We start from the raw sequence: 23,727 nt of genomic DNA on the forward strand, positions 1-23,727 counted from the left end.
GTGGGGACACTGAAGACTAGAAGAAGAGATTTCAAAAGGGAAAGAAGGAAACTCTGTTTGTGGCCTGTTGAATCTAAGCTAGTCACAGAAGGTCCATGATGTCGTCTGAATTTCAAAACAGAAGACTTAGGTCAAAGATGCCCATTGAGGGTCACCCTTCCTTTGGAACTGAAGCCTTGCAGCACTTGAACCCAGTTGAAGAGGGAAGAGGAGAGGAGAGAAGGGGAGGGGGAAAAAGGGTGAAAGAGGGGATAGGAAGGGAGGGTAAATTTAGAACTGAGATTCGAAGCACTTGGTTAATGGAAGACCCACCAAAAAAAGTGGATCAAAAGGAATATTCAAAGAAGCGGGATGGAGACCAGGAGAGATTTGTCATGAAACCTCAAGGAAACCACTTTTTAAAAAAAGGACTGAAGTTCAATGGCATTGAATGCTGTTGAGAAGTCAATGAAGGTGACCACTGGAGAACCATGTTTGCTGGATTCATCAATGGGGGGGGAGGGTCAAGGGCAAACGCAGAGCGATGAGGAAGTTAACCAGTAAGTGGGAAGACAGGATGGGCAGCGCCTGTGTAGACCCTTCTGGTTCCTGTGAACAGGAGAGTGGGCAGCAGCTGTGGGGGAGGCGGGGCTTGATGGCTCGCTTTAGCTTTAAAGATAGAGGGACACCTTTGAGTCTAAGTGGGATACACTGAAGGCTCAGGACAGAGATGGGAGGTCCCTAGCGCAGGGGACAGCACTCACCCACAGGAGGCAGGTCTATTTCAGGAGGAACAAGAACTCTCCCTTCCTTATTGCTAGCAGGAATGGTACATACAGATAGGTTTGTCTGTCTGGGATGGAAAGGGAAGCAAATTGCTGACTCCTGATTTCTCTTTTCCTTGTGACTCACAAGGCAAGGAGTTTGCAGAGGAGAAACAGAGGAGGATGCCTGGTTGTGGGTGTGTGGAAGGAAAGGAGGAACCCGGCTGTGAGATGTGGGAAGCAGGGAGGCTTGAGGAGGGCGGAGAAGGCTGGAAATCTTTAGAGAGTAGGAAGTTAATTCATGAGGGAATCACGAGGGTGCAAGTTCAGAGCCACCTCATTGTGTGAGTTCAGCAACCTCAGTTCAGATTACAGTCAATGTGAACAGCCCCCTAGAATCATAAGATATAATCATTATCCTGCCTCAGTTTTCTCGTCTGTAAAGTGGGATACTAATAGTACACACTTCCTGGGTTTGTGGTCAGGATTATTTGTAAAATACTTAAGCAGTGCCAGGAATAAGCAAGTCCTCTCTAGGCATGACCTATGACCAACACTAACACCTTTCTATGTAATGCTCAGACATATGGAGGTCCATGTAGGAGGCACTGGACTTCAGTGAATGCACAGTTCTTGCTTTTAAAAATGGTGTGTTTAATGCTAAATCGCGTATTTTATGTGAGATTATAATCTGATATAATCTTTCTGAAAAGAAAATTACAATAGGTATCCAAAAACCTTAAAGTATTTGGAGCAATACATTTCATTGATTGAAATTTGAGAAGACAATGACACAATCAAACAAAAATTTTCATCGTCACATTAAATAGGGAAATACCGAAAACAATTAAAATGCCCAGTCAATTCATGTATGGAATACTACACAGCCATTAAACTTGTTGGCTGAAGAATTGTTTAAAATATGGAAAATGCCAATGGAAAGTATAAGTATAAAGTGAAGTATGAAAAGCAGGGTATTTAATTTTTATTTAGAGTATTATCTCAGGCATGTAATAAAGTTATATAGAGAGTAGAAATTAAAAGAATTGAGCATTCAAAACTGTTAACAGCACTTGCCTCTGCGGTGGGATTATGGGCAAAACTGACTTTGTGCCCATGGGAGCTAGGTGGGTGCCCAGACCCTTCTCAGAGGAGAGTCTAGAGCTTAGTCTGATGCTCTGCTGTCACTCTCCTGGAATTTTTAAGGACTTTTGCACCAGGAGCCCCCTATTTTCATTTTTCACTAGGCCCCACAAATTATGTAGCTGGTTCTGATAAGTACTTCTTTTATTCTTAATACTTTTTGTATTTGCCATTTTAAAGCAAGGGATGTATAGATCTTATAAAATCTGAAAAGAAGTTATTTTATAAAAAATTAATTAGTTGATTAAAAATTAATTAGTTTACTGCCCATCTCTGTACTCAGTTGCCCTTTTGCTTTTCCTGGCAGTACCGTATCTCGGTGCTTTCTGGAAATGCGAGGGATGATGTCATATGATTTGAAAAGCAAAGGAGAGGAAAACTTCTTTCAACAGTGGGCTACAGCGCTTGTCCATTTACTTTCTTCCCTTTCGTGGCCTAACTTCCTCTACATTGGGTTTCACTACAGGAAAAAAAAATCTTCCTAAATGTGCCCTTTACCTCCAAGACTGTTAAACCATTGGGCATTGTTTCTTCAATGGTCATCTTCATTGATGTCTCAATGACCTTTCACATCATAAACGCTCAATCCTGTTCAAAAGTGGTTTCCCCGAGTTCCATGGCTACCTCCCTCTCTCCCTGGTTTAGGGTAGCTGATGTTCACTCACACTCCTTCTGGGTGGTGAAGCTGATCCACTGGGAAGCCGTGCCGCCCGCCTCGTTGTGTGCCACCACTCTCAGCTTGTAGGTGGTGTAAGGCTGGAGCCCCTCCAGGCTGGCTCTCTGCCCTGGCCCTCTGTACTTTACCTCTGTTTGGCTGGGAGTACAGGGTAAGGCTGACTCAGGAGGGCAGGCCACGTGGAGGTGGAGCTCATAGCTGCAATGACAGTGGATAGATCAGGGGTAGACAGGTAATGGAATTTGCTTAGCTCTCTCTTTAAAACTGGTTATATTTTGTGGAAAGACAATTTTTTTGTTGTTGTTTTCATGGGAACTCTAAGCTCTTTAAAATTTCTATTTGCAGGAAATACTTTATTAATACTGTTGGAAATGAGCAGAGGAGGTCGCCAGAGAAATAACAGAAGTTACCATCCTTTGCACAAGTTGCCCTCCACCCAGTCACTACTCATTTTTGTTGATTATTTGTTTATTTTAAGAGTAGAATGATAACTTGTTCTCCTCTGTTTAGAATAAAGAAAATCTTTTTTTTCCCATTCCAGATTATTTTGAGTGAAGTATAACATTATAACATTTGAAATTAGATCAGGGCAATTCTGATCTAACCATACAGTTTCCTTATGCTTCAGCTAAGGCTTATGCAATGTTTGATTCCAGGGAACCACGAGGAGGAGCATATTCTTCTTCTCCTTGTTTTTTTTAAAGCATTTTCTTTTATTATTTATTTACTTGGAGCTGGGGATTGAACGCAGTGCCTTGGGCATGCTAAGTATGTCCCCTGCATTTCCAACCCCAGAGGAGTATATTCTTTTCACGAATGTAAATACATTGTATTGTCTTTCTTAAGTAAAGGTGATGTTGTTGTTCATCTTTCCATTATTAGTTAATATTATGTCTTTAGCACTTTGCAGGAAACATTATTATTCAAACAAATCTGTTGGGCTCTAGGTATATCTGTCCCTTCTTGGGTAGTTCTAGGTAGCCATAGGACTGCGAGCCTGTCTCTCTGGTTTAATCATCCTTCCAGTTGACTCACTACCTTTGAACGACACCATTGGGGAAGAGTGGGGGACTCCACTGGAAGGAGGCGGTCCTTGAGGCCAGCGTCTGGACCTGGGGAGAGGACACTCCTGAGGGTGGAGCAGGATGAGTCCTCAGCTCAGCCGTCGGCCCTTTGCTGCAACAGTTGAAGCAGGTGCAGGCCTCTACCCCAATGGAGTATGTGGTGAAGGGCCGCAGGTCACGAAGAGTCTGCTGGGTGGCCAGGCCTTCAGAAAGCTAGGAGGAAAAAAGACCAGTGGCAGCAGGGTCACCGTCAGAGGCAGTTGATAAATGTTGATGGGTACCCAACTCCTATGAATGGAGCCCCATGCTAGGTATGCTTGCAGATGCAACCTAGTAGTGCTCAGCATAGACTTCACCCCAAGGAATTACCTTGGAGAGGTACATGTGAGTGTTTAACAATATAACAAATAAAAGGATGGAAATTACAAGGCATGCAATTATCCATTATCTATTTTCTTAGGCAGAGAATACATAAACAGTTGATCAATGACCTTATGACCTTCAGAATGATGTTTTTCAAAAAATGCAATTTGCATTTAATCCATATTTTTAGTCATCAACTTACATATTATGCCATGATAACTTGCATGTAATTTCCAGGTCAATAATACCCTTAGGCCAAGGATGATGGTACCCACCTGTAATCCCAGCAGCTTACGAGGTTAAGGCAGTAGGACTGCAAGTTCAAAACTAGCCTCAGCAATTTAGTGAGGCCCTGAGCCACATAGTGAGATCCTGTCTCAAACTAAAAATAAATAAACAAAAAGGACCAGGGATGTGACTCAGTGGCCCCTGAACAAACAAAAACATCAATCCTTAGATCTATGTTAGCATCAGGTGCAGATATTTCTGAGCTTGAAAGTTCATTTATTTCTGATACTGATGAGTTTTACAAAATATCATAGTCTTCTGTACTTTATAAGATCATAAACTTTTCAGTTTATTTGGAGCAAACTTTTGACCTCAGTGTGGTTTGATTAAGTACTCTTTGGGAAAGAAGAGTTTCGAAGTTAGAAATTAATTTTCACATTGGTATAAGTAACATAATTAAGATGAGCTATGTTGTTTCAAAAATTGCATACCATGCACTCCAAATATAAATTGTTTTAGTTTATTAATATTATCATTTTATAAGCATGGATAATCAAGGGTTGATTGTATTTACATCATCTATATTTATTGAATACGAAGCCCTGTAGAAAATATGCTAATATTACTTTAACATTCAATATGAACCTTCATTGTATGTGAGTTATCTCTTGAAATTGTGTTTCAATACCTGGCAACTCAGGCCTCAGAGGATTTCTCCACGCTTGCCCAAACTGTTCCCTCAATTGGTCTAAATAATTTATAATGTGATACTAGGATCTGCACAATCTGTATATGAGGTTTGTGTGAACAAAGTAGGGTACTCTCCCTTTATTCATGAGAAACGGGAGAAGGGCACAGGCCGCACCAAAGAGATAAGAGACATGCCCCACTGGCCCTTGGTCTCTTGGTTTCAATAATGCAGCAACTGGCTTAGTTGATTCTTAGTATCCCTTCCAGCAAGCAGCTTGGCTAATACACAATGCGAAAGACAATTTTTTTAAACATTCCCTCCTGCCTCCCATGTGCCCTAGCCCAAAGTGTTAGAAAAAAAAAAAACAAAAAAAACAGTGGCACCAGAGCTGCGCTGAGTGGGTCTGCTCTTTCTTCCAAAGGCCTAGAACTTACTAGAACTTTCTCGAAATCACCCAAACAAAGACCAAACTTTCATTGTGCTATTAGAGATTGGTGTGTGTCAAAATGGGGAGCTCAAAGACATTTTTGCTCTATCTTGTCTTTGTTGTGTTAACATTTATGCCCCCAACCCATTACATTTTATTGGTCTCTTAATATGAGCTCTCCCTTCGTTGAGTGCTTGACCTATACTTTTCTAATTAAAGTAAATTGATTTAATTTGTTTATCTCCAACGTCTTAGGTTTCTTATATTTGCAGTCTTTAATACCACGGTGGGTGTATCTCTCCCTGACAGTTTTTATATTTTCTATGTGTTTTCTAAAGGCTCACTTTGTCTTCTCGAAAGGATCTTTGTGCTCTTAGGTTCACTGGAGGGCAGAGGGGAACAGAAGGGTAAGAAAGAAGAATGGATAAGAAAAGCAAGGGCATCAGGAACCATGCTTTTTAGCATAAACCAGTCCTGGGGTTTTATCCCAGAGAACGCTGCTGCTCACCACGGTGTGGGCCCCACTGGTGTTGGAGAACAGCCTGTAGAGACTGACGTTCCCGTTGGGCTTCCCAGGGACACTGATGTTGACCACTGCTTGGGTAGAAGAGACCGCATGGAACGTGGGGGCTCTGAGACCTTCTGGGGGGGCAGGACCAGTTCTACACCTCGTCCAGCTACTGGGGGCTTTTCCTGCTGAATTCACTGCCCAGACCTACAAGAGAAATCAATAAGACCAGAGACAAGATACCCTCAGGCTGGGGAAAAAAAAAATCAACCAAAAGCCACTGAAGACAACAGAATCAGATAAACTTTGATTTTGTAACTTCTCCATCACAAAGGACTATGTGAACACAAAGTGGGCCACTGAGCATGTCAGAATGCAGTAGGTGGGTGTTATCTCTGTGAGGGAAGCAGAGAGAGTTTGTCAGCTTCTGCAAACTGGACGAATCTGCAGACTACATAAAACTCAGCAATTCTTAAAACACTGTCCCCACCAAATCTGCATGAAAATTAAATTTTCTTTCATCAAGGAGGAAATAAACATATGGAAAGATGTATAATCTTATTTATCAAGAACCATTTGTATAATTAAACACGAATATCCTAAAAGGTTGCCTTAGGTCGTCATTTGCATGAGTAAGTAATTTGTAGAATGTCAGGTACAATAGACAGAGTAGATGGATGTGTGAGTGTATAGGGTTAAATTAAGCCCAATAATAGCCAACTACACAGTGATCAATCAGAATGATAGATCTAAATGGCAATACAAGAAGACTGTCTGTGTGTTTAGGAGTAGAAGTATTCCTTAGTAAGCTTTCATGTGCATGTCTTACTTCAGGAATCTCTTTCTCCCCCTCATTGGATGTTTCTGCTTGTTCCCTCTCCCACCTCTCTTTTTAATAAAAAATGTACCCTGAGCATTTAGAGGCAAGTCCATAAAATGTGTTTGATTTCAGAGTGCACACATCCCAGGTATGCGGTCTTAAAAAAAGCATGCAGAATGTTCAAAATGTAAGATATTTAGGAAAAAACCACTGTAGGTGAGTACTTTGAAGTCAGAATTTAGCTTTGTTTTGGTTTACATCAATAATATCTTCAAGAGAAGAAACATCAGACCGATTTTTAGTAGTTAGACCAACTCCTATCAGTGTTTCCATGCCTCTTTTGGAGGATTTCTTTGTACAAGCAAATTTCTGAGGTTGAATTGCTGTCAAATGCAAATCTCCAGCCCCTTGCTGATAGGATTGCCAGCAGCCCCATTTTAAAAAGAGACAACTAACCTACTTACATAGTCAACCCTGTTCTTTTAAGAGCTTGGGTACCTCTTATTTGCATAATAATCACTTACATTTGTATAAACTCCACATTTTACAAAGTACTTTAACATCTGTTAGTTTTCTTAGTCCTCACAAGGGCAAACTTACAAGGTGAGTAGAGAAAGTATGAACAGCCCCCTTATGCAGGTGGGAAAACTGAGTTTCAGAAAATTCTATCATCTTGCTCAGTGTGACAGAAGTTGTTAAGAGCAGAAGCTAGAAGCCAGAGCTCTTTCCAATAAACTGCTTTTGATTCTGTATGTCGTCTATATGCATAAATAAAACACTCAGGATCACAAAATTAAATGACTTGTCCATAGATGAATACCTGCAATTTTGGATTAGGTAAGGTCTCTTAGCTTCCAAGGATGGATAGACATGGTAAATTGTCTCAGGTGCAGGGTGCTGGGGGGTGGGGGGTTTACTCTGATGGGCATAGGAGAGAAAGGAGCAGGAAGCTGTTAGCAATGGAAGAGTTGGGCTTCCAAAAATCTAGAGGTCAGACTACACCTGTACCTGCTCTTGTCCACTCTGAAATAGCCAGCCACAGTCTTAAAATAGAGGGGAGGGTAAAGAAAAGATCAGATTTGGGACTGATGAGGAAGGGTCCCTGGCTTCTCAATCTGCGCCATAAATATTTTTCCAGGAGGTGGGATGGGGACACGATTTGGAAAAAGGATATAAAATAAAGTACCAATGTGGATGTCAATTTTTTTTGCTGAGAGCAGAGCTTTGGTGACTTAAAGGCATGTAAAATTTTATTCAGGGTCACAATAGATAGAGAAGAAATTGAGGAGAAAAGGCCAACTAGGTATAATGAAAGAACAATCCAGCAAGTTGCCAATTAGTTACTGAGCACCAATAGGAGACAGCTGTAGTGTAGGCATGGTGTGTTGAAAGAAAATGAGATGAAATAAGTTTAAGTCATAGAAAGGGCTCAGCACAGTTCTAATCCAGGGTATGAACAATAACTTCTCTTCCATTTCCCGTGTAGATATAGAATCATAAATATTATTAAGCCTTTTGAATGCAGATGTTAGAGATAATACTAAACCTCATGCCCACCTGCGTCACACAGGCTTTTATCAGATGGAGTCCTATTTTAAAAATATAATTTAATCCACTGTATTTAAAACACTTGGGACAGTATTAGAGGGCTCTTTTTTCTTTCTTTTCTGTATTTCTTTAGGAATGTTCTTCTCTAAAAACAGACAATACAAAATTCCCTATTACTAACTGGGAGTGCATGTAGGATCTAGTCTTTTGTCTTTGACAGGAGACCTTCATAACACATTGCTCTTTTTCCTAGACTTTCTTTTTAGTATTCAATCAATTTGAGATCAAAATAGCATTCATATAAATCAACATGCTTATGCAAAGCAGGATCAGCCTATTTACATGAGCTACTGTGAAAATGAAAACAGTTACAATGAAGAGAAGGCTGACTGAGATAATGAAGCGTTGTGGATTTCACAAAACTTGTATCAAGACAGTGTCTCTGTGATTAAAAAAAAAAAAAAACCACCAGAAAAAGAGGGAAAAAGAACCTGTCAATGATATGCTTTATTCTGTCTTTGTCGTTTTCTCTGTTATGGTAAAAATTTTGGCAATACCAGAATTTACTATGGAATTTTGTCTATCCAGCTAAACAGAAGGTAGAGAAGCTGAAATGTAGTTCAGAAAAACAAACAAACAAATAAACAAACAAATCCTAAAAGAATATGCCTATAATTTTCTCTGAGAAATAATATGCCAAGATTTGGAGACATCTTTATGGGGTAGAAAGAGAAGCGGCCGAGATCTTGTATGGGAAATTTTGAGTACTACATCCTGATCTTTTATTTTTGTTTTGTTTTGCTTTTTGTGTGTTACAGGAGATAGAACCCAGCACTCATGCATGCTAGGCAGGGGCTCTACCACTGGGCTACATTCCCAATGACCTGACTTTTTAGTCTTAACAAACCAATATAAAAATCAGAAATGAAATGTCTCATGAACAGACAAAGAGTGGGCTATTTTATGTATCTCTACCCGTCTTCTTTGTCTGTTGGGGCTCCAACCACCGTCCACTGATCTATGGTGCCCTAGTGAGCTGAGTACTTTGAACTAAAGGACATTGGAAGGTTTCAAAGCAAGGTCTTTGTGACCTTCTCCCATCCTCCATTCTCCCACCTCTGATTCTCCCCTGAACTGAAATATAGAAGCCAGAATTTCTTTCTCCCAAGTGGGTTATAGACACTAAAACTCTCCCCACCAACCCGCCCCCCACCCAAACTGTAAAACCTAGAAAGGTCACTCTCTTGCTCCTTCTCCTTTGAAGATTCTTATTCCAGTGGATCCTTTCCTATTCCTGGGAAAAAAAGAAAGCTACACAAAGTGGTCAAGAAGAATCTGAAAGACAGGTCTTGCTGGGTTTCTCTATGAAGTCTATTAGCATTAGATGATACTTTTTTTATTTGCTTGTTGTTTATTCCAGTATTAGGGATGGACCCCAGGGCCTCACGCGTGCCAGCAAGCACTCTACCACTGAGCCCTGAGCCACATCCCCAGTCCCTGGATGATACCCTTTTGTCTTATTGCATTTCCAAAAGGCTGTCCATTCTTCAAGGAACCTCAACATAAACAGTTTTTCTTTGATCTTTGAGTCTTCATTCCCAAAGGCTCCTGTATCACATAAAACTTTGATCAAATATATTTGTTATGCTTTTCTCTTGCAAACTTGTCTTTTGCTACAGGAGTGTGGGCTGTGACCCTTTTGATGGGTGAGGAAAGGGCTCACACCTCTTATTCCTATCTCTCTACCTATCCATCCATTTGTCATGTATCTACTTATGTATCTTTTATCTGAGGATCAGTCCATCCAGTTTGTTTCCTGAGATTTCCTCAAATGATCCTTGGGTCCATAAACATAATGCATGAACTACTCATAGGAAGGGTCATAACTGAGAAAGGAGAAGTGGTAAGGCTTATGGATTCTAGGGCCAAGAGGACAAAAAGTAAGGCACTCTTCATCTGTGATTAGTTCACAGTATCTTTACACTTGAGGCATGCACACTGAACATTCTTTCATAATCAACAAATTGAAGATGATAAAGGTTTACACCAAAAGACCAACTATTCAGTTTTGGGAACCATATTACATGTGTACATGTAACTGCATACAGCTATGACCACAAGACCCAGGAACTTCTCAGCAAAAAGCTGTTAGAGAGCAAGTTAAGACTGACCAAATTAGAGATTTTTTTTTCCTTTAAGGTTACTGTTATAAATTTGAAAAGATTTATCATGTAAGATGTCATAAAAAATACAGATTCGCTACTTTTAATAAATATAAAATAACTACAATTATTTATTCACAAATTCTATAATTTGACCAGCAACACAGTAGATTAATGTCAGTTTATATTTGTTTGCAATTGTATTTTCTAATCTAGTGAATACTACCACCATTATGCTTGTTGTTCATTAAAAACTGAAACTATTATTTACTTTCCCTGCAAAGGACTAATTATTGCATTTTGCCCTAAATAATTTTAATTACATGCAGTGTCACCATCTGCCACTAAGTTGCCATAATCACACTACATATACTCATTTATCTTCCCTTGCAAAAGTGCATCTTAGGAATCTACTTGAAGAAGAGTCTTTGTCAAAATATGTCCCTTGGCTAGTATCACCAAGATCATTTGGATCCCTGTATCAGAATCTCTGGAGAGAGGACCTGGGAACCTACCCTCTTAATTTACTTCAACGTAATTTTTTTTTTTTTTTTTTTTTGGTACCGGGGATTGAATTCAGGGGACTTGACCACTGAGCCACATCTCCAGCCCTATTTTGAATTTTTTATTTAGAGAAAGGGTCTCACTGAGTTGCTTAGCCCTTTGCTTTTGCTGAGGCTGGCTTTGAACTTGTGATCCTCCTGCCTTATTCTCCTGAACCTCTGGGATTGCAGGCTTGCTCCACCGTGACTGGCCTACCACGTCATTCTTGTGCCCAACATTGTCTGAGAAACAGCTGTTCTCTGGAGAACCAGGCACAGAAGTTTTAGCACTATCAACTTTCAGTTTCTATCCATGTTATGTATTGAAAAAGTACTTTTTTGTTGACTTTGGCACTATCTTCAGTCATTTTAAAAACTGTATGAATGCATCTCTTTTAGTATGTTACTAATGTAGTAATCATCATAAAGCTTACTACCATGGATGTCACAGTTCCAAACAGAACCAGAGTTCACTAACTTGGCAGAACTACCCCTTATCTCCTTGTTTTTACTTCTTGAAACCCTGATATTTCTAGAACTTGTGGGGTTATTCCTTGCTACCCAGATGACTATTATTTTAAATGCTCCCAATTCCTCTCAGCCCAACATTTTTTCTTCCAATTTTATTCTAGGAGGAAAGCAAGAATTTGTAAGCAGAAGTAATTTTTATGTTTTTGTTTTAATAAGTGGGAAAGAGAAGAGCCACTACTCTGCTTCGGATAGGAGGAGAGATATAGCCAAAGAGTAACAAGTCAGTCCTTCTTCAGCACATGACTGTAAAAAGGTTTTCACTTTAATATTTGCCTCAATGGCTCACATCTTTCTGAATTGCCTTCCTTAGTTTTGATATTTTGCAAGTAGTATCTTGGTAAAAAGTGAAATTGGTCATGTCAATTCAAAAGGGGTTCCTGATGTGTTTTTTTTTTTTGATCTTAAGAAAAATCCCTTATTTGAAAAAATATTTTATGATTCTTTTGACTGAGAAAATGCTACATGTTAAAACCAAGGGCACATATATTGGTGATTGTGATATTTTTCTATACCAAATACAAACCACCACCACAACAAAAACCACAAAACAACAACAAAAACCAACAACCCTTTACTCTGTTGACTCCTGATGTATTAATGGTGGCTATCCTTGCAATTTGAAAGTTTGCACTTTCTAGGCTGCTAATTTTAAGAGCTATAAGAGTTAACTTTCAGAGGATTAAGAAATGGAGGAATTTTTCAGCTCTCTGCAACTTCTGTGATGTCCTTTAACGTGCTTCCTTATGCAATAAGGACACATTTTGATTAAAAAAAAAAGATTTTATCAGTTCTGAGGACAACTTCATATGAAGCAGAACTAGAGACACAATCTCCCTGTTTACAAAAGCTAGAGACTGTGAATATATTTTCTTAAGAATTCACATCAGAAATAAAAATCCAACATGAACAGCCATGCCAGTAATTAATAAGTAGAGTAAACAGGTTGCATGTTAACAGGCAAACAATTAAATTATTTGTTTCCTAGGGGCATGTAATGAGATTGTTATCACATTCCCATGAGGGAGACAAATAGATATTAAAAAGGTCTTTCCAATACCTGTATTGGCTAAGGCCAAGAGCTAATTCAATAGATTCGATCAAAATCACCGCTTCTTTCACTGCTCTTGATTTATGACTTTGGCTGTAGTTAGTCATCACTCATTGCAGTTTGCTCTCCAGTGCTCATAAATTATGCCTCATAAATAAAAAGATACAATCAAGGAAATCATATCAATTCATCTACAACCTTGGGGTACATTTTCCCATGGCATTCATGCTAATGCCTTTTTAAAGGGTAGCTTGTCGTGGGTTTTGAATATGTTTGAATAGCAATATGCCAAGTTGGGCTTTGCCAGAATTGTGGTTTGGGAGACTCGTCGCTGAAAAGAAAAGGCAATAAATCTGAAATTACATGATTACAAGATTATTTTATTTCATGAATAGCCCTGCAGGCTCCAGCCATAAAGGAATAACTTGCTGAAAAGATCTATGTAGCTGTCTATTCCACTATCCACCTGTCTGATTTCCTTTTATCATCAAATGGACTTTTTTTTTCGGCATCTCTGTTTGCATGGTACTTTGCCGGATATGTTACAGTCACACTTTTACAGATAGAGTCTCTGTAAAACACTTTGGATCCAGGCTCCTTTCATCTAAAACACTTTGGATCAGGCAAGATGGAACATGATTTTAATTGAATTCTGGGACCCAGGGGAGGCAGGGTACAGCAGGACATTGTCTTGCTTCCTACTGGCACTTTTGAAAATCAGAGACGTGAAACAACTAAAGAAATTACATGATACTTCCCCTGCTGGGAATGGGTGTCTTCTTTCCTGACTGCTTAGCACTACTGCCATGCTCATTGGAGTTGTTCCATAAATACGAATATGGCTCTTTTCTAAAAGGTGAGGAAGGAAAATATGAGTGGGAAATACTGAAATTGACCTTGATTCTTTTTTTAATGATAATGAAAATGTGAAATTTATTACATGTTACTCTTTATTGCTTCCATATATGCTTTCCCTGAAAGGAAACAGGAACTCCCATCCCATTCACCTCTCCTAGGGGAAGTTAATGGGTTTATGCTTTTGTTTGTATATTGTGTGTTTGAATCTATTTCATCCTCCTAACAACTCTATGGGGTTACCCTCACTTTACAAATGGTGAAACTGAGGTGCAGAGAAGTTTATCCAACTTGGAAAGTAGTAAGGCCAGCCTTCCACTATAGATTTGGGAAATAAAGGGCCAAACTTTCTACCACTTTCTCCGTCAAGCCACTGAGGAAGGCCTGGTCTGGCTTCCAATGTGTGGATTGCTGCCCAGGCCTGTTGCAGAGCCCTGTAGGGACTGCTTCTGTGGAGGACAGCCCCAAAGTGAGATGGTGGAAACCTCCATGAAACCCAGTGGCATCCGTTCCTGCCATTTATCTTGCTTTAAACAATATTGCATATTACACAGAGGCAAGTGCTACTCACATTCTTCCCACACTGTTCAAGACATGTCGAAATGTATCAAAATTCCATTATGCTTACTAAAATGATCATTAGACCCTAACTAATGTAGCTTATATTTTCTCCACAAAATGTTGTGGAGAAACAATCACCAAGTAGGATTAACATCTCCAGGAATGAGAGTATAGTTAACTAGGTAAGACTACTTATCCTCCAGGAATTCAACAGGGTGAGCCATTTCTAGGTGCCAGACACTGGTCTATGAACTGGGCAGTGATCAAGGCTGGAATGAACACATGGGTAGTGAGAGGCAGTCATGAAGAAGCAGGTAATGGTACATACTAGAAAGGAGAAGATATATTGTGGGGTGACATATGCATGGTAGTAGAGATGCTTGACTTGTCCAGGAGTTTCTCTCAGGAGGTGGATATCAAGCTGGGGTGCACCTGACAGGAGGCCACCATATGAAGATTGAGAGGAAAAAACATTCTGTGAAAAAGGAAGAGCATGTGCAAAGAATGTGGATTCAGCCCAGGGCTGGTATGGCTGGCCTTAGTGAGAAAGAATCAGAGGGCAGGAAAAGAAGGATAGAAGCAGAAAGATACGAAACCATGAAAGTCCTCATGGAACCAGAGAGGAGTCTGTGTTTTACATGAAGCTAAGGGAACACTCTCAGGGGTCAATCACTATTTGATTTGTATTTGATAGGAACAGTGAGTACTGAACACTTTCTATGCATTTATGTATTAAATTTGAATTTAATATGCAACCATGTCCTAGCCTTTCAATGAAGGTTCACAGAAATAAGTCTTTTCACCCTAATTTTAAAGCTAAGAAAACTAAAGTTTAGTGAATTTAAATCACTTGATGAGTATCCAGAGCCAGCAAGTAAATGTACCCCTAAACTGTTGGGAAGTCGGCTTCTGAAGCTGGTAAAGAAGCTATCATTTAGCAGAACCTTCACTGACTGTCGGGCCTGAGTTCTGACTGTGCCCCCTTTTTCACTGGGTAATTTGCTAAGTGATTTAGATACCTGATGATTAAAAATAGTAATAACCACACCTGCCTCACAGGACCATTCTAAGTGTTAGGTACAATAATGTTTCTATAAATTCACGAGGAATGGGGTAGAGAATAATTACGTTTATAAATAGTTAGCCAAGATTTTGAAAGCCCCAGAGACACATACGAATGCAATTTGGAAGCAACTGTGACATAGAATTTAAAAACACAGGGTTTGAAACCTGAATCTTAAGGTTCAAATTTTGTCCTTCTCCTTCTTTATTCTACATCCCTGGGCACGTTACCTATTTTCTCACTTCCTCAGCTCTCTCACCTGGAAAATGATATTAACTACACTTACCTCAAATGGTTGTTATGAGAGTAGTTAATTCACATAAAGTTCTTAGCATATTTTTTTTAGCACACAACAAACACGAAATAAATAATAGTGCTTATTATTATATTATTTGTGTGAAAAAAAAAACATGGAACAGTGAGTTACAGTCGGGAAGAGTCAATGGGACTAGTAACAATTTAGTAACTCACTTCTGGCTCCTAGTCAGTTGTTATGGATCAATGAGAGATTTGCAAACCTTATAAAATTCCGTGTTCTCTCTTTATCTTTCTCCCAAATACTTCACTCCAGAGCTTTAAGGGCTAGAATAAATAAAAGCCTGGATTTTCCAGAAATATTTCTCCTTTACTAAAATTTATTCATTGGATAGCATTCTCTATTTTGCCTTATTACTAAAAATTTCTCAGAAAGTCCTCAAACAAAAATTGGTGGGAAAACTGAATATCCATATGAAGAAAAATGAAACTATATCCCCATTTCTAACTTTGCACAAAAATCAACTCAAAATGTATCAGAGACCTAAGATTAACACTAGAAAGTTTGCAAATGTTAGAACAAAAAGTATGAAAAATGTTTCAACATATGGGCACAAGAAAAGAATTCCTGAAGAGGACTCTTATAGCTCAGGAAATAAGAGAAAGAATCAATAATTGGGATGTCATTGAATTTAAAAAGCTTCTCAACAGCAAAGAAAATAAGAATGAAGAGACACCCAACAGAAAGGAGGAAAATCTTAGCTATTCTTAACAACAAAAGATTAACACCCCAAATATATAAAGAATGCCCAAAACGCAACATTAAAAAAGCGAATAATGTAATCAAGACATAGGCAAATGAACTAAACAGAACCTTCTCAAGAGAAGTAAGTACAAATGGTCAACTATATGAAAAATGTTCAGCATCTTTAGCCTTTGGGGAAACACAAATCAAAATGACACTGAGATTCCATCTCACTCCAGTTAAAATGGCAATCATCAAGAATACTAATAGCAATAAATGCTGTTGAAGACATGGGAGAAAGAAGCCCTTGAAGGGAATGTAAATTAGTACAGCCATTATGGCACTTAGTATGGAGGTTCCTCAAAAAGTTCAAAATAGAACTGTCATAGAATCCAGCTGCATAGTTCCTTGGTATTTAGCCACAAGAATTAAAGTCAACATGCTTTGGAGATACATGCATACTTATGTTGACTGCAGCACAACTCACAATAGCCAAGTCCTGAAATCAGCCTAGGTGTCCATCAAGAGGTGAATGGATAAAGAAATGGAATATATATGGAATATATATATATATATTCAGTCATAAAGAAGAATGAAGTTATGTCATTTGCACGAAAATGGGTAGAACTGGAGCTCAAAACTTTGAGCAAAGTAATTCAGACTTAGTAAACAGAGGTATGTTTTCCCTCATGTGTGGGAGGTAGAAGGGAAAAAAATAAAACAGGAAAAGGAGATACCATGAAAGTAGAAAGGAGACTATTAGGGTAAAGGGAGGTGATTAGGGGAGGAAAGAAAGAAGGGTGTGGGTACTGGGGAGTGAAATTGATTAAACTGTGTTTTTGAGTATGTGTAAATATGCCACCATGAAACCTACCACTTTGTGTAACTGATGCACCAATAACAAATGAAAACATTGGAGCAATTCAACGGGTCCTTCAGTGAAAAGAATTTTATTTCTGGTTTTCATTACGAATATGCCTATAGCATCAAGGAGAGAATTGTCCAGTTTCTTAGATGCTTATAGGCATCTTAGTAATGATCAGATCCATCAACGGATAGATAAATCAATTAACGGGAAGTCTCAACTATCTCTTAAAGATCTCAATCAGAGGCATCCGATTTACTTAAATATGTTAGTGTTGTTTCCACCTATAGATTTGATTGCTCATTTAGACCAAGGCATTTATTTAGAATTTGATGGAAATATATCATTGGTTCAAGTACTTAAGTGCAATCCACCTTAAGTCTTCAGATTTACTTAGTGGTTTATCAATATCCAGAGAGTGGCAAGCCAAAGCCTGTCAAGTGATCATCAAACCCTGGAAGGATTCTACGGGAGAAGGCAATGTGGCATGGGGGGTGAGAAGAAGTGCCAGGCTGAGGTCTGGGGGATGTGCTGGCTTTTCTCCAGATCTATTTCCTGACCTTCTCTGGACTCTCTGACATTCTCTGTATCCCAGGAGGCTGACTTCCACAGACCCCCTCACCTGGATCATTTCTCCTCTGGCCTCTTTCCAGCTGGATTTGTTCCAAGGGAGGAGAGAGTTCAGAGTCCGTATGTCTCCTGCTCCCCTCTCTTTGGCACCACAGTTTGACAAGGTTGCCTTCCTTCTCAAAGCTTCTCCCCTGTCCCTTCAGACCTGGAAGGTGACAGTTTGGCTACAGCTAGTCCCTGGATAGTTCAACATCCCTTATTGAGTTTCTGAATTCTGCCCACACCTCCATAATTGGTCTCCTCATAAAATTCTCTTCAAATACCCTTTGGAGTGTGCCATCTGTTCCCTGTTAAGATCCTGATGGATATAGAAGAGAACATTTTGAACTTCTGCACGGTACCAATAAGGGGGTGGCCTGAGAGATGCATTTGATCATAAGAATGGAAATTTGGAGGAATGTTCATGGTCATTGTGATCCTCCTCCTCCTCCTCCTCCTCCTCCACTTCCTCCTCCTCCTTCTCTTTCTCTTCCTTCTCCTCTTCCTCCTATCTCTATTTTTCTGGGTGAGACTCAAGATATAGAGAAATAGTGCCTCCTCATTTGTCTGTGGAATGATTTTGGTTAGGTAGCTCTTCCATACCCCCTCTGCTGTACCCATCAGCCTGGCCAGGTAGTTAAATAAGAGTTGTTATGAGAATTTGGTGTGGAAACAGTGCTGTCTCTGAAGAGGAAAAGGCCTGTGCTACCCTGGGTCTGTTTTGCCATCACTTGGATCTTTTAAACTTCTATATTTATATCTGCATGGAAACATTATTCATGGACAAGTTTCTTTGTCTTAGCAAACTAAACTTTAGGTCCCTAAGGGTTTTGTTTCTTGCTTCCCTCTTACTAACTACACACTCTGAACATGGTAGGTACTTACTAGTGAAAATCTATTAAATACTCCACTTATAGGATAAAGGAAAATAAGTAAACCATGTCTCTTGCCTTCTTGGATGTCTTTGCAGGACCTAAGCTTTAAGTGACTTTGGAGAGCCTTTGCTTTCATGGTCACATCATGGAACCAGAACTCTTTGTGAAGAGCCTCATAGGAGAACAAGTTGGAATTACACATCATCTTCATTAGAAAATTCCAGAGGGTTTCACCTTTTTTTTTTTTTGTTACAGCCAACATCCAACACAGAGAAAAGAGGATGAAATTATATTTGCAAAAGGGTGAGAATCCACCCATCTTTAGCTGAAAAACTTCTCTCAAAGCACAGCAAAGTCTGCCAACAATAGCAGCTTCAGAATAGAGTCCTAAGAAACTGCACAAGAGACAGAAGAAGAGCAGGGAGACCTGGTGCATGCTTTTGAATGTGCTCACACAGGAGGCCAGAGATGTTCCACAGGCAACAGAATGCCTGAGGGAAAAAAGTGAGCCACCCTCGTGGCCTAGTGACACATCTGAGTTTTCTCTGCATGGAAATGTCCTAGTGGCCTTCAGTCTAAGCTGTAAGCTCAGGCCCCAAAGTTTTAGAACAAATGCACCGCCTGAGTCACACAATATCAATAAATCATTTAAAACCTTGATCTGTGGGAAGTGGGGGTGGAGGGAGCTCAGTTCTTGTGGGAGAAACTATCCAAACAAAAGCCTCTATGCTGGTCAGAAATACGTTAGTGAGATTAATACCTAATTAAATGCAAGTCCAAAACCAAACAGAAAACAAGCTCAATAAGTTGTCTCTAAATGGGATACAGAAAATGCTTAGGGAAGGGACAGGGTAAGGGTGGCGGCTATAGAAAACAGCACTATGTGTAGCTGGTCCCAGCAAAGTAAAACAGACTACATATGGGCTTTGGGAGAAATTTTAGTCATGGCTATGTGGGCAAATTATTATTATTATTATTTTTCCGAGAAGAGAGATGGCAAGGACAAGGAAGGTTGATCTGCCTCCTGAAGGAGTGTCACAGCTCCAGAGCCAATTGTGCTCTTGATTAGAGATTTTTACATTCTAATATTTTATTAATGATTCATTTGTACAGACAAAAGAATTCTTTAAACTCGGCTCTTTTCCATCTTGAAGAATGTATTTCCTTCTTTTAGCTGGTTGGGGGCTTGAAGAGAGGGAAGGGGCTTGGACCTACGATGCAGCAAGCATCCTGCTAAACACACAAGATAGATCTTAGTTCTCACAACCCACCCATTGTTTGATGAGAAAAACGAGGCTGTGAAATATTCAATATCTAATATGTTGCCCCAGGTGTGTATTCCTAACTTGGTCTTTTCATTTGGAGAACAGAGAAGCTTTCAGTATCCAAAGTGAAAGAGCACAGAGTGCATCTAATTCACAGGTGTAGAGGATTTGTCAATAGTGTTGGTGTGTTCCCGGTACTGAGCTAGTTCTCATTTTTCTGCTGAGAGCATTTCTCCTACACCCGGTATAACCCTGAATGCAGAAAGGGGAGTTAGGAGCAGCCTGTCCAACTGTGGGACTTTATTCTCTTGGGTCACAGAAAAACACATGTGCAATAGGACAAGTCAGAGTTCTTTACTTGGTGGATTTATTAATATTGGGAGAAAGAAGTTCTCTGTCCACTCTAAGGAGGGAAGGTAATAATAATAATGATTATTGTTGTACTAGTTGAATAGTTTCTGTGTATAAGCTAGTGATTAGAGATTTAATCTCTAATCCCTCCATGGGATCCCTCCATGGGATCCTCCTGTGGTCTTCAGTCAGCTGCCTTTGACAGGGACAGTCAAGATCCCCTTCTGTCTCCTTCACACCCTTTCTTTCAAACATGTTCACACATGAACTCATTTAACCTCAAAGCCTACGAGTTCAGGGCTATTCTCCACCATATTGTAAAAACAGGGAAACTGAGCATAGAGAAGGTCTGAATTTGAGGGTACCAGTAGTGATTCCTCTAATCCCTGGAAAGAGTCTGTGCAGAAATGGAGACAAACAGAGACACAGTAGGAAGAGGGATGGAGAAGAGAAAGACCGAATCCATTGACACGGAGTGCTGCCTCTGGGTCTTGAAGGCCTGGTGTTCATGCCTTATTCTTGGTTTCAGGGAATCCCTTCAGTCCTCTTCCTACAAAGATGAGCAGAATCAATTCCCTTCTATTTAGTTGTGTTTAAATTGGTCTTCTGTTACTTAAAGTAAAATAGTCACAATACCTTGTTGATGGTGCTAATGTAGTAAACTAAAAAAAATTAGTTCTATTATTTATTAGTATAGTTATCTGATGTAATATATATTTATGATTTTAAATAAATAAGCTAGGTTTCAATAAGGGACATGACTACTTATATTTCCATATGTCCATTTTGGTGATGGAAAAACATGGAACCATTTCTTGTTTGAAGCTGACATCACAATCACTTGCATCACTGAATCAACACAACTTAAGGTTAAATACTACTAGAAAGTGGAACTGCTTTGGGTTAAGATTTGTTGTCAGGTTTTACAAATTGTAGATTATAAAAACTCACCAAGAGAAGATCAATTTTTAAAAACAGTGTGGTTGTAGCTCATCCCTCCAAGTCCCACCAATGTTAGAACTTGAGGGAGCTTTTCTGTGTACACCAAGGCGATGGACTGTCATGTGTTGAAGTCTAGTCCCAAATGTGATGCTATTTGGAGGTAGGTCCTTTGGGAAGTAATTAGCTCATGGAGTCCTCATGAATGGGATTAATGTCTTTAAAAGAAGAGAAAGACACTAGAGGGAGCCCTTCCTCCTCCCTCCCCTCGCCTGCCTGCTTTGAGAAGACACAATGAGAGAGGATACCTATCTGCAAACCAGAAAGTGGCCCTCACCTGACACAGGACCTACATGTGTCCTGACCTTGGACTTCCCAGTATCCTATGGGATGAAAAATAAATGGGTGCTGTTTAAGCCACCCAGCCTATGACATTCTGTTATAACAGCCTGAACTAAGACACAGAAATGCCAAGAAAAATTAATTTGCTCAAGCTTCCAGGACTAGAACTGTTGTTCCTACTCCTTCCCCTTCTAGCTGATCACTTACAATTTGGTACCATTTTGTGGGAGTTGGTATAGGGCAGGCCCCTGTGGGATCCTCCTGTGGTCTTCAGTCAGCTGCCTTTGGCAGGGATAGTCAGGATCCCCTTCTGTCTCCTTCACAACCCTTTCTTTCAACCTTTTGTTTATGGACAGTGTTGATTTGTTAGAGGACAGCAGACTGCTGTCGTGTGCAGGCTCCTGCAGCATTGGGGCCAAGATCAGATGAGTGAGTCATAGGGTTGCCTCTAAGACTGACCTGTGGCTTCTTAATCACCCAGTCATGAGGCAGCAGAAGACTTCTGAGTCCCCGAGTGTGTGTGGGTGCTTATCGCAAAAATCTGTCAAAGTGAGGAAGTTTCAGGAAAACTAATTAAGTCACTGACAGCATGATTCAGTGAAAGGGGGAGCCCTGGCAGGCCCTAGCAACTCCGTGGTGAGTCATTGCCTTAAGCGAGAGTATGAATATGAATGCACAATTACTGAGAGCTACTCATTAGCCTCAGCTCACTCCCTGAAGGTAAAAACTGAAACTTGCCAAGCTGGGGTGCTGCTCAGTGGGAGACCACTTGACTAGCATATGTGAGGCTCTGGGTTCAATCCCCAGCACTGCAAAAACAAAAACAAAAACATCACAAGAAATTGAAGCATGGAGTAAGACTCACATCCAAGTCTCTTTCGAAGCCTGTGGGGAGACAACTGTCCTAATTTGCTTGCTGAACAATTAAGAACTTTCCCTCACAGAATTTGGAGGTTGTGACAGTCAGCTTTGCATAGTTGTGACAAAATACCTGAAATGAGCAAAGCATTGCATTCTTCCTGTTTGCAAAACCAGCATTACATGACACCAAGGTCTGCTGCCAGAAGGAACTCAAATCCATTTGAAACACTGCTGCAGCTGCCTCTGAGTGCTTGGATGGCTGAACACAGGGAAAAGGGGTCCCAGGGAAATAATTCCTTAAGTGTCCCTGAGCAGGCAGGATACTCTTAGTGGCTGGCCACTCTGGGCTTTCTTCTCAAAGCAATGTCTTTAAAATGAGTTAACACTTGAGCCTTTCATGGGTGGGCTCTTACTAATTCCTGAGCTGTTCTCAAGGCATCTTTCCTATTATGCCAATGCAAAGTACTTGACTTCTTTTTAATGGTTCTGTTCTTTTTTTTTTTTTTTTTAAGTAGCAATACCCTGGTTGTCCAAAACTTTTAAAGTGTCCCTTACTAGCAAGTTTTTCAAATCTTTCTGTTTCTTGCTCCCAATTTTCACAGTAAACCTGGCTACTATCTGCCAGCAATATCTGCTACCACCTGAATGCTGTGATGCCTTCAAATTTCTTCCACCAGGTTAATTAGTCTTTCACCTTTAAGTTCAGCCTTACTTAAAGTCTCAGGGTGTGAAAAAAGTATAGACAAGTTCTTTGCCAGAGTGTAATATGAATGGCCTCTAGTCCAATTCCCACTATTCGTCATTCGCATCTGGGACTCATCAGTACAGTCTTTATTTTCCACATTCCTATCAACATTCTGATTTTCTGAGATAACATCAGAATTGTCCAGTGTGCTCTACTGGACAATTCTAAGCATTTTATAATCTGTTTCTTCAAATCTTTCCAAACTCCTTCTGTCAACAGTTCAAGGCTTTTGAACCACATGGTCAAGTATAGTTAATACATAGTTATAGAAATGACCCCACTTATTGATACAAATTTTCTGTGTTAGTTTATTTTCTGTAGCTATGGCAGAGTATTTGAGATAAATCAATTTGTAAGGAGGAAAGAACTCTTTGGGCTTCCAAAAGCCATGGCTGGATGGCTCCATGGCTTTTGGACTTGTAGTGAGACACATCATCACATCAGTGGACAAATGGGTGGAGAAAACAGGCTCACCTCATGGAAACCAGGAAGAGAGCGAGAAGTAGGGAGAGAGTCCCAACATACCCTTTTCAGGCAAGCACCCACCAACCTCCTTCCTTCAACTAGGCCCCACCTCTACAAGGTTTCTCTCTAGGGACCAATATTTTTATCACATGAGCTTTGAGGAACACCTAAGATCCAAACCACAAAAAAAGCTGTATATTGTATATAGTTGTACAGCACAATTTTGAAAGAACTGAAGACACAATTGAGCAGCCTGTGGGTAAAATCATATTTGATTTGTAAATATTCTGTAGCACTGCTGAATAAACCTGTGATCTTCATTTAAGGAAAAGTCTTTGCACTGGAAGGAATTCATTTTACGATAGAAGCATCTCACTTATGTGTAAAAACACAGAGTGTTTAAGAATTAGATTTTCATAAATTGTATTTGAAATAAG

The 23,727-nt window shown here is 39.9% G+C and overlaps 1 protein-coding gene across 8 annotated transcripts in view; it reads right to left on the bottom strand.

Moving 5' to 3' along the window:
- The window catches only part of Ush2a (usherin), a 738,328-nt gene that overhangs the window by 25,706 nt on the left and 688,895 nt on the right, over positions 1 to 23,727 (bottom strand). For 6 of the 8 annotated variants that reach the window (XM_078022812.1, XM_078022814.1, XM_078022813.1 and 3 more), the window contains 3 exons: positions 5,844 to 6,050; positions 3,601 to 3,839; positions 2,552 to 2,760 (listed from right to left, as the gene is read on the bottom strand). The exons of 1 other annotated variant lie outside the window; for it this stretch is intronic. In XM_078022812.1, coding sequence (XP_077878938.1) covers positions 2,552 to 2,760; positions 3,601 to 3,839; positions 5,844 to 6,050 — 655 coding nt within the window. The remainder of the gene's footprint in view (positions 1 to 2,551; positions 2,761 to 3,600; positions 3,840 to 5,843; positions 6,051 to 23,727) is intronic. One more of the 8 variants, XM_078022815.1, reaches the window with a different exon arrangement.

Source organism: Ictidomys tridecemlineatus, chromosome 10, assembly GCF_052094955.1.
Source record: "Ictidomys tridecemlineatus isolate mIctTri1 chromosome 10, mIctTri1.hap1, whole genome shotgun sequence".
Lineage (NCBI taxonomy): Eukaryota > Metazoa > Chordata > Mammalia > Rodentia > Sciuridae > Ictidomys > Ictidomys tridecemlineatus.